Source organism: Netta rufina (genome assembly GCF_964035555.1).
Source record: "Netta rufina genome assembly, chromosome: 3".
In the NCBI taxonomy this organism is placed as follows: domain Eukaryota; kingdom Metazoa; phylum Chordata; class Aves; order Anseriformes; family Anatidae; genus Netta; species Netta rufina.
In genome coordinates, this window is record NC_140125.1 from 121,620,143 (window position 1) to 121,635,871 (window position 15,729).

At 42.4% G+C, this 15,729-nt stretch overlaps 1 protein-coding gene across 1 annotated transcript in view; it reads left to right on the plus strand.

The window, feature by feature from the left end:
- NRBP1 (nuclear receptor binding protein 1) overlaps positions 1-15,729 on the plus strand; it is a 36,559-nt gene that overhangs the window by 16,156 nt on the left and 4,674 nt on the right. The window contains exons 7-9 of the mRNA XM_084283433.1: positions 1,140-1,234; positions 14,421-14,504; positions 14,778-14,836. Of these exons, the coding sequence (XP_084139559.1) occupies positions 1,140-1,234; positions 14,421-14,504; positions 14,778-14,836 (238 nt within the window). The remainder of the gene's footprint in view (positions 1-1,139; positions 1,235-14,420; positions 14,505-14,777; positions 14,837-15,729) is intronic.

Here is a 15,729-nt window from a genome sequence, read left to right on the forward strand (position 1 = left end):
AGTAGGGTTTGGATCCCAATGGTTGTGACCGGTATGATAGTGACTGTACAAGATAAGCATCAGGGAGCCTTCCCGTGTATGCAGATGCAGCTTTATAACATGGCTCTAACCATGGCCAAGAGAATGTTGCAAAGAAGTCTTAAAGAAATCAATTCCATATGACTGGAGCACGGAAAAGTTTCTTAATCTTGGTAGGCTGCAGCTGTGTAGCATGTGATGTATTCATAATCATTGTGGTGTGATATTAATAGGAGTATATATGAATCTGTACATTTCTTGATGATGCATATCATCTGCAGCCTTCCTAGCACAATCTGGTTGAACAGAATCTGGAGTTCTTTTGTTTTTGTCTTAAAGACACTTCCCTACCTGAGCCAGAGATGGTGTGGCTAATAACAGCCTTGGAAAAACAATAACCCAGATGTCAGAGCAAGGCTTGCACTCCATAGAGAAAATTCTGTTGCCATTTAGCCAAGTATAGCTGCTGAGGGATATCTGGTGTTCTAATAAGCTTTTGAGAGCTGACGGTCTTTATTTGTGCTGGCTGCTAAAATAAAACAAGGCAGAGTGAAATGCAAAACTAACCTCAAACTGTACCTGGGGCCCCAGCACTGAGAAGTTTTAATTGTGCATGCTAGAAAACATGACCGATCGTGTTTGTGCACCACTGAACACCGTTTTTGATATCCTATGATTAGGGGCAGAATAAGGTTCTGTTCTTTTGGTATTTTAATACCTGTTATAATAAAGTTATTTTTTATTATTAAATTTATTTATTAACCTGTTTAACTCCCATCTAGCAGTATTGAGGTGTATGATGCAGATCTGGTACCCTGGGTTTTGTAAGAACTGGTCAGAATGGTCAGAAGAAGCTTTCTTTACTTTCCCTCTGCCAGTTCTGGAGGTTGTTAGTAAGAGAGAATTGCTTAATTTTAATTATTCTATACTAGGCTAGAGGTTGATGTACAGTCACTGAATTTGTACCTCCCTGCTATTGTAAATCCCTAGCATGCACCCTTTGCCCTCTTGTTGTCTTCTCATGATGATGTTCTGATGTATCTCAGGGAAGGGATGAAGGGAGGGATTCCTGCTTCAGCCTGGGGTAGTCCCCTGACCAGTGCTTTGTTCTGAATCTCTAGCTACCTCCACTCCTGTGATCCCCCAATCATCCATGGCAATCTGACCTGCGATACCATCTTTATTCAGCACAACGGATTGATCAAAATTGGGTCAGGTAAGGCTTACTGGAGGTGTCCCTTCCTCTTTGAGGCAAACTGCTAAACTAGAACAGGACATCTAATCCATTTGAGGCTATCTGGCATAATAGGCATGTATGCATATGCTCCTCCACCTCTGCGTCATTTGGGCCAGAGATTGGCAATAGAATACACTCCTGGACCGCCTTTAGGCACACGAAAGACTGTTACTGAATGCTGTTTTCCATGTCAACCCATACCTTTTTGATCTCAGAGGAACTTCCAAATTTTGCATGCACGTTATCCTTCTTATCCTTGGATTCATATATGCTCTGCCCTTTTTTATTTTGTTACCTCCCCTCCCTCCCCCCAGTGTTAATACACATGGAGTTTGCCTGTCAGTGTTGTGAAGCTTTGAGAGCTGTCTGGAGAGCTGTGTCCACTGAGGTCACATGAATGTTTCTTTTACCAAAAAGTGTATGAAGGTTATAGACTCTAGTCTTGGCATTTCATCTAGCATCATTCACTTTAGCTTGGACTTCAGGATGCTAGCTTGTGTTGTGCCTGTTTAGCAAAGACATGCCCTGTTCGGGCAGCTGCTCATGCTGAAATGCTTTATTTCAGAAGTAGGAAGTATTTTTCTCTAGAGATGCAGTGCCTCCTTGCTTAGTCTGTTTTTATTTCTTTTTCCTCATCTGTTGCTCTTGTATCTTTAGGAATGTTTGCAGTTCTGGATGCATTCTCTGGTACCTTGATGTACCCTTTCAAATGACAGCTACCAGTTGTCCAGCTCTACTGCAAATATTCTCAAAGCTGAGGAGTGTGCACTGGCCATCCTGTAGGATTTCATCTGTGTGAATTCTTGGTTTTAATGTAGATAGTGTACAGGAAAGAATGCTCTGCTTCACCTGTCATTTAAAAGTAGTTTCTCTTCATAAACTGCACAACTCTGTAGTTTTTCTTTCAATCAAAGGACGCTTACTCTGTCTTGTTCCGGATTTGGGGTCTTTGTTCTCTATAACAACCTTCTGATATATGCTTGTATCCAGGGAGTGTGGGTCGTGGCAGAAGGATTAATCATCCACCTGTAAACTTGATGACATCTTGTTCTTCATGCAGGCTGATGATATCACAGGGTTCACTTGATCAGTTTTTTTCTGAAGTTGTCCAGGTGGGGGGGGGGGGTTCAGGAGTTGCACATATCTGATACCTGTCCGCTGGTAAACATAGCTGGCTCCCTGGCATCCAATTCAGGTCGTTTATGGGAAGTCTGTTGTAGGCTTTACTCAAGAAGTACGTAAGAGATTCTTCCCTTTCTAGTTGAGTTTAAAAGTATTATACAGCTGGAATCTTTCTGACTGATAGCCAACGCTTTATAAAAGTAAACCACTTCAAGCTGGTATCTAGGGCTGTGGCTTTTTACCAGAGAGTAGTTCTGCAGATCAGCAAACATGGCATTCTCATGAGCATTTAGACTCTCAGTGGTGCCGTTAAGAGACTGTCTAGAAAGGTGGTTCACTGAGTGTGGATCACAGATAGTTGCCTCAGCAGTTACATGTTTGCCTACTCCCTCTGATCTCATAGATCTTTGCTTCTAGTAGGCATGGTGGAAGGAACAGAGGCAATTGGACTGATGTGCCTCTTTCAAGGAGCAGTAGGTGTCCGTACATTTTAACAGCTGTATCCTCAGCGAGAATATTTGGTAGCCCTGAGGAAGGGAAATTCTATGTGTGTGACTGTGCAGGAGCAGTGCTCAATTCCAGTTGCTCTTTTACTCCTGTTGTGAGTTAAACCCTGTGGGCAGCTGAGCCCCATGCAGCCGTTCACTTGCTCACCCTAAGTGGGATGCAGAAGAGAATTGGAAGGGTGAAATTGAGAAAACTCATTGGTTGAGATAAACAGTTTAAATAAAGCAAAAGCTGCACACATCAGCAAAGCAAAATAAGGAATTTACTTACTATCTGTTGGCAGGCAGATGTTTAGCTGTTTGCAGAAAAGCAAGGCTTCATCACACGTAACAGTTGCTTGGGAAGACAAATGCTGTAGATCTGGACATCCCGCTACTCCTCTTTCTCCCCCTAGCTTTTATTGCTCAGAATGGTGTCATAGGATATGGAATATCCCTTTTGTCAGCTGGGTCAGCTGTCCCAGCTGTGCCCACCCCAACTTCTTATGTACCCCCAGCCTACTCACTGGTGGGGTAGTGTGTGTGAGGAACAGAAAATGCCTTTTTACTATGTTAGTGCTGTTCAGCAATAGCTAGAACACTGGTGTGTTATCAACTCTGGTTTGGTCACAAATCAAAACCATAGCACTGCAGAAATTTTTATGATGAAAATTAACTCTGTCCCAGCCCAAACTGGTACAACTCCACAGTTGTGGACTGCCTTGCACTACTTGTGTTCAGAAGTGAAGTGATTTATCTAGGAGATTCTTATCCTTTCTGATTTTTTTTTTTTTTTTTTTTAAAAGAAGCGAGCACAAGTGGACTTTTGATCAGAAAAAGAATCCTCAAAACATAACATCTGTGATTCCAGCACAGGCTGTAATTATAGTTGCCAATATTGCGGAATGCATTCTTATTCCTGTATTACCCACCCAGCTAGGCAAGTCAAAACTGTTCAACTGTGTCATCAGATTCTTGCAATTCTCTAGCACTGCTGACTGTGCAGTAGCCAGACAGGCTGTTTTCATGCTCAGGTCTTAGTTGCTTTGAGATCAGTAACAACGTTAGGCCCATATTTATTGCTTCATGTAATTACTTCTCAGAGCTGGCTGATACTTGAACAATTTCCTGTGTGTATTTAAAAAGTGGGGGAATCATTCTCATGGATTTAAGGGTAACAATGATTCAGTATATCATGATCTTCACTTTAATACCGTCTCCCTTCTTAGCACTGTTCAGCACTGTGTTCTTCGAAAACTTTCCTTCCCTCTGCTTTAAGCAAGACAGTATACTTGCTGAATTTGGGTCAGAAATCTGGTGAAAGGAAGCTGGTAGCGTATCCCACAAAATATTCTTCCTTCTGCTAGGTGAAGAGGTACTAGAAGAGTAGTGTCTGTTAGTTGTGTTGCATTAGAAATGGCTTGTACTTATTTGTTCCTGTAGCACCTCTTTAGGTGCTAGAGCAGCCCTTTTGCTTGCCACTTCTTGCTGGTACTTTAGGTTGCAGAAGCACATGTACTAGCAGGACTGACCACTATGTGTTTCTTGTTCTGCATGCAATTCTGTATTAGCCATTTTTCTAGGGCCACTTGTGTGTTGCAAAACGATTAATTTAGTAGTAAGGTGTTGCTATTCCATTGAGTTTTGGGGACAGGACTGAAATCTTTATATGGTGGGGGTCATCTGTGGAAGAAAAAGGGAGTGGGAAAGAGGAGGGATGTCTCATACTGCTTAACAATACAAAAGCCCATCCATTTGTTTGTTAACTTTTTTATTATTATTATTATTATTTATTTATTTATTAGTGGCCTGAAGTGCAGGGCTAGTAGATTTGAGGAGAAAGTGTCAAATGAGCAGGGTGCCTTGGAGAACTTCTGGTGAGGATAGGGAAGACTTAAAACTCTTAGACTTGCACTGGTGTTCTTGGAGATAGGAATGCTTTCTGGAGTTGCAATCAGATGAAAATATTCCATGTGAGAGATGTGTTGTTTTCTATGTACCCTTCCACAAGATCTACATGCAAGACCATATTGCATCTGTGCATATCCGCATTGTCTAGCAGTTAGACTTGTGAAAGGAGCATGTTGCAAGATGATTTGTTGTGGCAGGTCAAAGGCATTCTGAGTGCAAAGGAACAACAATGTGTTTAGATGGGATGTTTGCTGCTATTTGCTATGTTTAGCCAATGTTGGGCAATGTTTCTTATAATTATTGTTGGGAGTTTAAGAATCAGTAACAGGTGGAAAGAGGTGTGATGGGTTTTAATTAAAAGTCCTTTTAAGCAATTCTTGGAGTACTTCAACAGAACTGAGACTGCAAACTGGAGAGTTTTGTAATGGCTTCTTGTTTCCCTGAGACGTGGACATGAGGCACGTGCATGCCATGTTAGCATGTGCAGAATGAGATTTCCAGTAGAACACGGGGAAGTTTTGTGGTTTTGTGTTATGCTAGTGTATTTCCAAATAGTGCCCCCAGGTATTTGGCTGGTGCAAATACTTTCCTGTCTTCAGCCTACCTGACCTTCTAGGATTCACTACATGTACATATTTAATTGCAGTCACTCCACAGCCTCCCTTCAGTTCCAGTCCAAGGTGCCAGGAGACTGGGTTTTACTTGGTATTAACTCTGCTATTAAATTATGTGGTCAGGTATGTAAGTATAGGTTCAGCTGCAAAGATCTGTGCAGAGGAGAAGCTGATAGTGTTAGAGAGAGGTAGATGTCTGCTGAAAGAGGTTCTGAGGGACTGTGAATCACTCAAAGAAACAGTAGAACTTCCAATTTCTTTGCCTTACTCAACTCTAATTTTCTACTTGATCAGAGGTGTCTTCTCCCTTGCCTGGTCTGGGTCTCAATTTGAAACGCTAACATTCCTTAGTTAAATTTATTTTAAAAGATGGCTGGTGGCTGGGCCAGATTCTCAGTCTTGTCTGTGTTTTGCAATGATTCTGACCTAGCTGTCTGTATGAATGTTACGTGCTTGCTGTTTCATCAACTCATTGACTTCTATCTTGTTTTACTTCCCGCTTACGGGCTGCTCTGTTACCAACAGTCTTTCATAGGATATTTGCTAATGGTGAGCAAACTTCTCCGCTCCTGTGATGTGACTACCACTATATATGTAATGTACATTATTTTTTTTGTGTGTGTGTGTATATATATATATACATATTTATATGTATGTGTGTATATATATGTATATATATATATTTGTAATACACATGCGTGCATACACACACACACACACAATTTATTTTTACAGTGTTCCCTTGCTATAAGGCTGGTATGTAAAACTGTTCAGCCTAGGTGTATCCTGCTTTGAGACCTTTTGTTCTGTGCTGGAATGAAAGCCATTCTTCTCATCCAAAGCCTTACAGAGAGGGAGCACTGCCCTTTGTGAAGCCCCCTGGTTGTTAGTTCTCTTCCTCTCCTTGTTCTTAGAGTGTGCTAGTCAATGGACCCTAGTGCATGCTGGCTCCTGCATGTCAAGCCAATCAGATGCTTTCTTCTGATCTCTTCCCAGTTGAACTTGTCATGAACATTAGGCTCTTTCCTGCTACAACTTTGCTAGGCTTGGCTGAGCACCAAACCTGGACTAGACTTTGCTTTGTGCTTGGACATTTAATTGCTTGCTTGTAGTTTTAACTTCTTAGATGATTTGTTTTTAAGATGAATGTTTCAGTGAAATACATCTGGCTTCTGATGGCCAGAGAGATCTCCCACCCAAATGAGCCCCTGATTGCAATGTGAGATTGACTACTTATGGCTCCCCAAACAAAACTCTTTTTTGGGGGGAAACTTGGGCATATGAGGAGGGTGTTGGGTTTATCTTTGTTGGGCTGTGGAGGCTAGAGAAGGATTTGAGTACTGCAATTTTTAATTCTGTTAAATACAACTCTGCATTTAATTAAAAAAAAAAAAAGGCGTTATGGTTGTTCTCAATAGTTAGAGCTTTTTTCTACTGAAGGTTTGGGTGCCTACCAACTGTCAGTTGGCAGTGCTGAAAGGGAAGGACCTGTCAAAAATGGCCTTTCTGCCTTCTTAGTGTTTGCAGGAGGAAGATGTGGTGCGTTGCTCTGCATTATCAGAAGAGTAGATGCTCTCAGAAAATGAAATTTGCAATTTTAAACAGTTGAGGGGGAAGTTCATGTAACCTGGGCCTGGAGCCTTCAGAGAGCAGACTTCTTTGAGGATCAATTGCTTACCAGCGTTGTCAGCTAGGCAAATCGGTCTGTGGCAGTTTTATGCTATGCAGCAGGCCACCTTGGTGAGGTGAGGTGGCACACAAGCAGTAGACTGATTCTGGAACACACCCAAAGAGTGAGAATGTGGTTGAGCCAGAACTTCAGCATGGGTTCAACCATGCAGATGGCAACGTGGCATAAAACTGCCAAGCAGTTTCTCTAAAACAAGTCACCACCATGAGCAGGGCAAAATACCCTCATGCTAGCAAGGTAAGGAAAGAGCCTCAGTCAGTGATCTTCAGGTGTAAGGGAATGGTGTGGTATCTCATTTGTGCTGAAACAGCATCAGATAACTTACAGAGCTTTCTTGTCTGGTTTCTCAAGATTTAGTTTTAACTGTATTATACTACCATTATGTACTGTTCATATGAAAGCTGGAGATTGCTTAATCCTTGGATTTTGAACAGTGATTTGGGTTTGAAAACACTCCTAAATATAGGGTATAGGGTTGCTGTTTCTCTTGAGCATTGAATTAATGAGGTTGAGTGTGATATGTTTTCATAAATAAGATAATTTTAGCCATTACTTTAATCTTTTGGATTTTGTTACCTGATGTTTAAAGACTTGTTATTCACATCCTTAACAGATACCTGAGGTACTTAAGAGGCTATGCAGAAATCAAATAGAGTTTAGTTGGATATCTTGGATCTGACTTTTTTTTTTTTTGAACTAAAGCAGGCATGATTTAAAGAAGAGTAGACACAGGAAAATCTATAATAAGAATCAGCAGGAATTTTTTCACCAATGACTGCATCCTCTTAGGAAGATTTAACTTGACTTTATGTAGTGCTAGCTTCTAGCCATGCAGCTTTATGTGTAGGGTCAAGCTCATCCTCTACCAAGCCAAACATTTCCAATTACGTAGAAACTTAGCTAAACTAAGCTGGACTTTCATAAGTAGGGGAAAAGGTTTGTCTCTGATTACATGTACTTCTGGGGATGAGATCTGGGATATAAATAGTTTTGAATTAATTTTTTTATTACCCAGAAGGTTCAGAGTGGTATGCGGTTTACATTATTATTTTTTTAAAGGCTTTGTCTTACATTGATCTCATCAATGTGTATAATACCTGGAGGGAGGATGCAGAAAGCATGAGTGGAACTCAGTGGCAGAAGAGGCACTGGGCACAAAAGAGAACACAGGATGTTCCCTCTGAACATCAGGAAGCACTTCTTTGATGTGCAGGTGGCAGAGCCACTGGCACAGACTGCCCAGAGAAGTTGCGGAGTCTTCTTGGAGGTATTCTGCCTGGGCAAGGTCCTGGACACCCTGCTCTGTGTGGCCCTGCTTGAGCAGGGGATTGGATCAAATGATCTTCAGAGGTCCCTCCCAACCTCAAACAATCCATGATTCTATGATTTTATATTAATTTCTGTGAAGAAGGATACCTCTCTCAAAATACGTGCACTTCTGTATGGTGGGGACTCTTTCTTGTGTGTACCACTGTTTTTACTTCAGCAGTAATTTCTCTGAAGTAATAGTACGGGACATCTTTCAGGCAGAGATGGTTACTCTATTCAGAACCATAGATATGATAAGAATGAATGTAGATGTGGGCAGTTGTGGGGCTGTTCTGTGGTACTGGTAACTATATGTAGTGAACTTTTCATGTACTAAATATCTTCTCCCCTTCATCTCAATAGATATTCAGCTGTTCTAAAAAACAAACCCCTCCTGCTGTTGATGATTTAGTGTAGCAAAAAAGTTTGTAAACACTCCTTACAATCCCTGATGTAGATCTGCAAGGGCTATAAGGTGCTTGTATTCTGTGATCAACTTAAATTCGTCACTGCTTTTCTTATTAGATTCAATAGCTGTATGCTGCTTTTTATTTTCAATATCTTCCCAGTTGCTTATTTTCTAGGTTGTGCCCTCCCTAATAAGTGCATTTGTCATCTTGCTGTTCCACTGAAGTGAACTGTGAAGTATCCTGTTATTGTGCAGTCTCGTAATACCTATCCTGGCCCTCTGGCTATTGCTATATAGTTGCAAACAGATGGTCTTGCATTCAGTTGAACATTTTGGGTCCCTGTGATGCTGGTGCAGTGCAGTAAAAGTAAGGTGGCTAATCATCCCCTGTTGTTGGATTGCATAGCAAGCTTCTCTGACTAATCTTAAAGGTTAGTTGTTGACCCTTCTGGACGTCAACTTGTTTTCCTCTGCTGTCTAAGCCTGTGAAAAATCTGGAGTATATAGTGTAGTTGAGCACTTTACTGTAAGAGTGGAATAATATATTCCTGCTTCAAGGAATGCTTAGGCATTTCCAAGAGACAGTTGAGTGGGTCAGTGGCTACTTCAACCCTTGAATTTTTTGAGAGGAAAGGAAAGTCTAGTGAGCAGATTCTTTCCTATTTGCAAGGAGGAAGTGGTGAATGCAAAACAAAGGTGAGTGAATTGCATGCATGACAAGAAGAAAATGTCTTCTGCAGTATGAAGTGTTTGCAAAGGCAAGTCACTGTAAGATTGAGCATCTTTGCTAAAACTTGCTGTTGGTGACAGCTGGGAAATAGTAGCACCGAGTGAGTTCTTGGCTGACACTCCTAATGACTCTCTTTCTGATGAGTTGTCTATTTACCCTGGTGACCTCTTTGCATTAGCATGTCCTTGAGGGTTTGAGAAGTCGAGCAAGCTCTGTGTTCCTATAGCAATGTTTCTTCTTCTTTATGCTTATTCTTGTTGAATTGAGCTCAGCTTGCCAAAGGCAAGTTGCTTGTCCTACTTTCTACTGCACTTCATGTCTCTTCTAATCATCTACCCTGCACAGACACCATATTTGGCTGAATCCTTCTCTTAAAATCCATTTTTGCTTCACTAATTCCCTACCAGACTGATCACTTGTGTGGTACTTGTATTCTGCCCTTTGCTGTCTTCCCCTTCTCTGTGGCCGAGAAAGGCATGCTTGTTGTTAATGTTATGATCTGACTTTCCTTTTTGAACTTTATTGTTTGTCTTCCTTAACATAATTGTCCCTAGCCTTCGTGTATCTGATTCTTCACAGAATTAAAGAGTCATTGCTGTGTATAGTAATGTCTGGCAGGTAGAAATGTGGAAATCAGTCAGAAGAGCTTGTACCAAAGGTACCCTAAAGTGTATATTCTTACCTTTTATAATTATGAATCTTGTTTTAAACTGTCTGCTCAGCTGGAGCTCCTCTCAAGCCTGCACCTTTGCTAAGTGATTTATGTACCAAGCTGATAGACATACAATTACAACTAGACTAGATCAAATCAAAGTTTGTTGGTCCAGCTTCCCAAATCACAGTGCATAGCAGCACTTAAAGAACAGCTGGTCCTTTAACGTGATTGTGTGAGTTGTTCCGGGTTGACTTCCTGGTGGGTTGTTGCTGTCACAGTGATGAATGGAACAGATGCAATTGTGACAATCCCATCTCTGCTTATTTTAAGGCATGCTGTGAAGAATCTGGTAGTCTTATGCCATTGTTCTGCTACTGCATTGTTTCAGCTTTGCAATAAGAGTGCAAGGTGGTGCATGTGCCTTTCAGCCAAGTCACACAAGAGTTGTGATATAAACTGCTACAACAGGAAAAAGGCAGTGTGGCTAATCAAACCCTGCTCCAGAGCAAGTCTCTCCAACAGTGATAGAAAAACATATTGAGGACTTCTGGTGCAGCTCTGCAAATTTGGAGGCACAGTGGATAAAACATCAGAGGGGAAAGGTACCTGGATAACCTCCAACAGCAAATTTAGAGCTACTTTTCTGTGTGTCTAAGTTAAAAGTTCTCACATACAGTGTAGACACAGCTTTTTCCAGAAACGCTGGTGCCATTGCAGAATGTCCATATGTCCCTGATGCAGACAGTCATCAAATGAGGTGTAGACAGCAATTATTTTTTATTGTATTTTTCTTAATTTCCAAACATTACTATATTGGGCTGTGGAACCAGGTTCCCAGGAATGCCTCTTCTATTGTGGTGCTTAGGGACATGTCTTAGCAGTGGACTTGTAGTGTTAGGTGGGTGGTTGGACTTGATGATCTTGAAGGTCTCTTCCAATCTAAGTGATTCTATGATTATCAATGCAGGTTGTACTAGGATTTTGTTGAAACTTGCTTTTGTAGTATGGGAGTGCCTATGTTACATCACTGGCTAAGGTTTCTGTTACTAATGCCTTTTTGTGACTGATTCCTGCCTCTTCCTTGTTCTTAAATAGGGTCCAGGAGCAAAGGACAGAATGGCTGGATAGTGAACTGGCTCTTTCCATCTAGGCAAGACATATTGGAAAATGAACTTAATCAAAACATTGTTTGCAATGTTTTGCAATAAATGGCTTTATACTGCTCTGTTTTTGGCAGAAAACTGTTGTCTGGGATCGTATTGCCCCAGATTTCCTTTTTGAGAACTTTGGTCCAACGCTTGATGGCTTATCTGCTTGAGGGTGGGAAGGCTTTGCAAAGGGACCTCTATAGGCTAGCTCAACGGGCCATATCCAATTGCGTGACATTTAACAAAGGTAAATGCCGGGTCCTGCACTTGTGCTATAACAACCCCATGCAGTGGTATAAGCTTGAGGAAGAGTGGCTGGAAAGTTTTCCCAGCAGAAAAGGATCTGGGGTGGTGGTTGACTGCTGGCTAAACAAGAGTCAGCAGTATGTGCAGGTGGCCAAGAAGGCCAGTGGTATCCTTGCTTGTATCAGAAATAGTGTGGCCAGCAGGACTAAGGAAGTGAAAGTCCCCTGTACTTGGCACTGGTGAGACTGCACCTCAAATACTGTGTTTAGTTTTGGGCCCCTCACTACAAGAAGGTAGTTGAGCACATTGAGGTGCTTGGCTGAGCACAGAGAAGAGCAATAAAGCTGGTGAAGGGACTGGAAAACAGGACTTAGGAGGAGCAGCTGAGGGACCTGAGGTGGTTTAGTTTGGAGAAGAGGGGGCTGAGGGGACACCTCACCATTCTCTACAGCTACCTGAAGGAGGTGACGGTGAGGGTGGTGTTGGTCTCTTTTCTCAGGCAACAAGTGATAAGATGTGAGGAAACAGTCTCAGCTTGTGCCAGGAGAGGTTTAGATTGGTTATCAGGAAGAATTTCTTCACAGAAAGGGTGGTCAAGCATTGGCACAGGCTGCCCAGGGTAGTGATGGAGTCCTCATCCCTGGAGGTACGTAAGAGATGTGGATGTGGCACTGCGGGGTGTGGCTTAGTGAGGGGACTCAGTAGATCAGGTTGGTGGTTGGACTTGGTTGGTAAGACTCTCAAGAACATCTAAATGATCCTGTGATTCTCTGTGCTGAATTCCAGCAACATTGCCACTGTTGACATAGCGTGTCGCTCTTAGGGTAGGCCTTGATGTCTGTCCTTTCTTAGGTGGTCTGGCTTCAACCAGACACTACTGCTGCCCTGGCAGCAGCTCAGCAACATGCAAGATCTTAGTGTTGGTTGCTGTACTTCTCTTACTGTATAGCAATTGGTTACTTAAGACAGATACTGCCCTTAACTGAATCGACAAAAGCAAGTTAACAAGTCTTTTCCATTTTGGATGTTTGAGAACCTGTTTAGAAGGCCTGATAGAATAATCTGTTATGCTAGACAAAACTTGGATGATGTGCACTATATGCAGCATAAGGTACAGGCTCGAGAGGCATGATGACAGGGTAGAAGTTGAAAAAGGAGTGTCCCACTGAGGTGTGTGTGTGGGGGGTGCTGGTGTTCCACAGTCACTGATCTCATTAATGTTGAGGCTGTTAATAGAAATAAGGGGAACGTGTGATGTTGAGGTAGGTCAGGACATCTTCCAGAAACACAAGAATACATTGGATGACTGGACTAATTGCAGTGGCAGGTAATTTGGTAGTATAAAATACAAAGCTTCACAAAAGCCCAGAGCTCATCATTTGGGAATTGAAGAGTATCTGGCCTCCCCTGGCTGTTCAAGGGGGAAATTTGACCCCCTTACCTTTTCTTACAGTCATGTCACTGACAAGTAATGTTAAAATATGTTGGAGAAGATTCCCCAGTAGAGAGAGAATTTGTATGATTTTGCATGGTCCTGGGCAGAGCTTATCTTAGCAGTCAGTGCCATTGGGAAAATGCTGAGTGGGGTTTTAAGAGGAAGACAGAGAATTTAGCTTACTCCCCTTAATGATGTGAGGCTGAGAGGACCTGGTAGTATCTGTAAATAGATAAGCACTAGGAATGAAGTAGTCTTCTTGGACTTCCAAGACAGAGATAGCACAAGAACAAAAAGCAATGAACTCTCCATGAACAGTTTGTTGGGGAAGTTGGCCATTGGAGCAAGCTCTGTTTCCAGTGCTTGAAAGAGATGTGATTCAGTATGTGCTACACAGCAAAGGTTGGATGGAGTTAAGGGGGATCCTTCTTGTCTCAGTTCGTCTCTGAGGCTGGGTGCAAGTTCAGTCTCATTCAGCATGGGGTCTTTGTTGTTTGGCGTGTGCTGGGCAAGTCCACATTGTAGCAGTGCAGACCAGAACTAATTGCAATTGTCAAGGAGGTTGACTAAGTGGGAGATGGTCCTGAGTCTGTGGGACTAGGCATGTTCTAAAGTAGATGTAGAACTTCAGATGGGATGATGACTGTGTTCCATGCCTACCTCAGTGTTTCTCCCTGTCATACTTTTTGCAGTCTTTTCAAAGGTGGTTGTCTTGAGGGGCTTATCTTTTAGGACTTACCCATTCTTGTGTATCCTGCTCATTGTGCTTGTGGCTGGGAGTCATTCTCTTCCAGCAGCTCTGACTGGTTTGTAGTTGGGACCATGCAGGTGCTGGCTGCTGGAAAGCCTGTGCTGTCAGGTCTCATTTGGCAGCTTTGCTTGACTTTTGTATTGAGTCAGTTTGGCACCAGTGTCCTGTTGACATGTGGAAGAATCTTGTTAGGGAAAATTACCTGGTAGACTTGTTCTTCTCCTGGAGCCCTAAGGTGGTGACTGTAACTGCAGTGATCTTGGCATTTCTAGCTGTTCCTAGGGATTCTGTTATATTCGGGTTGCTTGTGACAAATGCTATAAATCTGATCTAAGTGTGGTGTTTTTAGGACTTGCACTTTAACAGGGAAATTCTTTCCAATTCATCTTGTCATTCAGAAGAAGCTGTGAGGTGTGGACTCCAGGGTTTTCTTAGAGAGCTAATGCTAAGTTGCCTCAGTCAATATGCAGCCAAGGAAGCAATGGTGAAATGTTCTAGGGCAAGTGACCTGAGATGAAGGGAGTGATGATGGGCCAACTGAACTGCACTGTGGTGCCCATTTGGGCAGCCAATTGGCCCTGGAGTTGCATGTATTCTGTAGGATCTAGTTGGGGATGGGCTAAGGTTTCCTGTATACTAAGCATTCATGACTTTCTTCTAGTGGCGCCAGACACAATTAATAACCATGTGAAGACATGTCGGGAGGAGCAGAAGAACCTGCACTTCTTTGCCCCAGAATATGGAGGTATGTTGTGGCAACAGCTTCAAGCCTGAGTTTTGTTGGCCTGTCTCACTAACGCTTCCACGCTATTGTGCATATTGTTTTCAGCTATAGTCTCATGAGAGATGTCACATTATCAGTTTTGTTTATTTGCCTGTTTTATTGCTTCAACTCCTTTGTCTTTTGATAACAGAGGAGGGAGAGAAGGCTGTAGGATTATCATAGCCTGATACAGAGGTGGTCCTGTTGCTGAGTGCAGGGAGAGACTGATAACAGAGCATTGTTTCTGTGTTACAGAAGTTGCCAATGTTACCACTGCTGTGGACATTTATTCCTTTGGGATGTGTGCCCTGGAGGTGAGTGTGGAACACTGTGGTTATGGGACAGAAAATAAAAGCAAGGGAAGGAGATGACTCTATGGAGTTGCTGTGGGCATGGGTGGTTTTCGTAGCAGGTGCATTTTGTTCTCTGAGCCAAACGCAGTTTGCCTTGTAGGGATGTCTATCAAAGTTCTCCCAAATGCTTTACTAAGCAGTAAAGAACTTGGTAATGTGTGGTTCTTTCTGGAATTTCTGGCATGTAATTTATTACTCTGGGTAGTGAATAACTGGACAGTTCTGGAGACCGACCCACCTGCTGTGGGAACAGTCACTACTACAAAATGTACTTAATATGTACAGAGGGGGGAAGAAAACTCCCCTTCTTTGGAGTATTTGTTCTCTTGTAGTATCTGGAGGAGAGGACATTACTTTGTGGCCACACCTGATACAGATTTTAGTTATTGTCAAGTGTGAGTCTGACTTACCTGGTCGTAGCAGCTTATTGGTTCACAGAATTGTAGAACTTTCTGTCCCTGCAATCAGTAGGGCCAAGACTAGCAAATACAAGTTACTATAAGTTATCTGGGGACAATTGTCAGCAAGAGCCAGCACACACAATTCTGAACCTATGCTGTACATCCCATAAGTGAAGCAAGAAAAGACCTGTGAAAACACACAACTTTTAGGAAAGTAAACTGGAGCTGAATCTTCGGACATTCTCTGGGATCTTCTGCCAGCCTTTCCTGGCTGGGAACTTGTGTATGTGTTGGTTGCAGCTGGTTCTGGGTGGCATCATGTGCTTGCTTTTCTGCCTGTAATATAGAGCAATTCATACAGCTAAGAGGGACACTGTCAGATTCTGTCAGTGATCCAGCTACTGCTTCATTAGAGGTTGGTAATTATCAAACAAGTGTAGGCCAATGGATCAT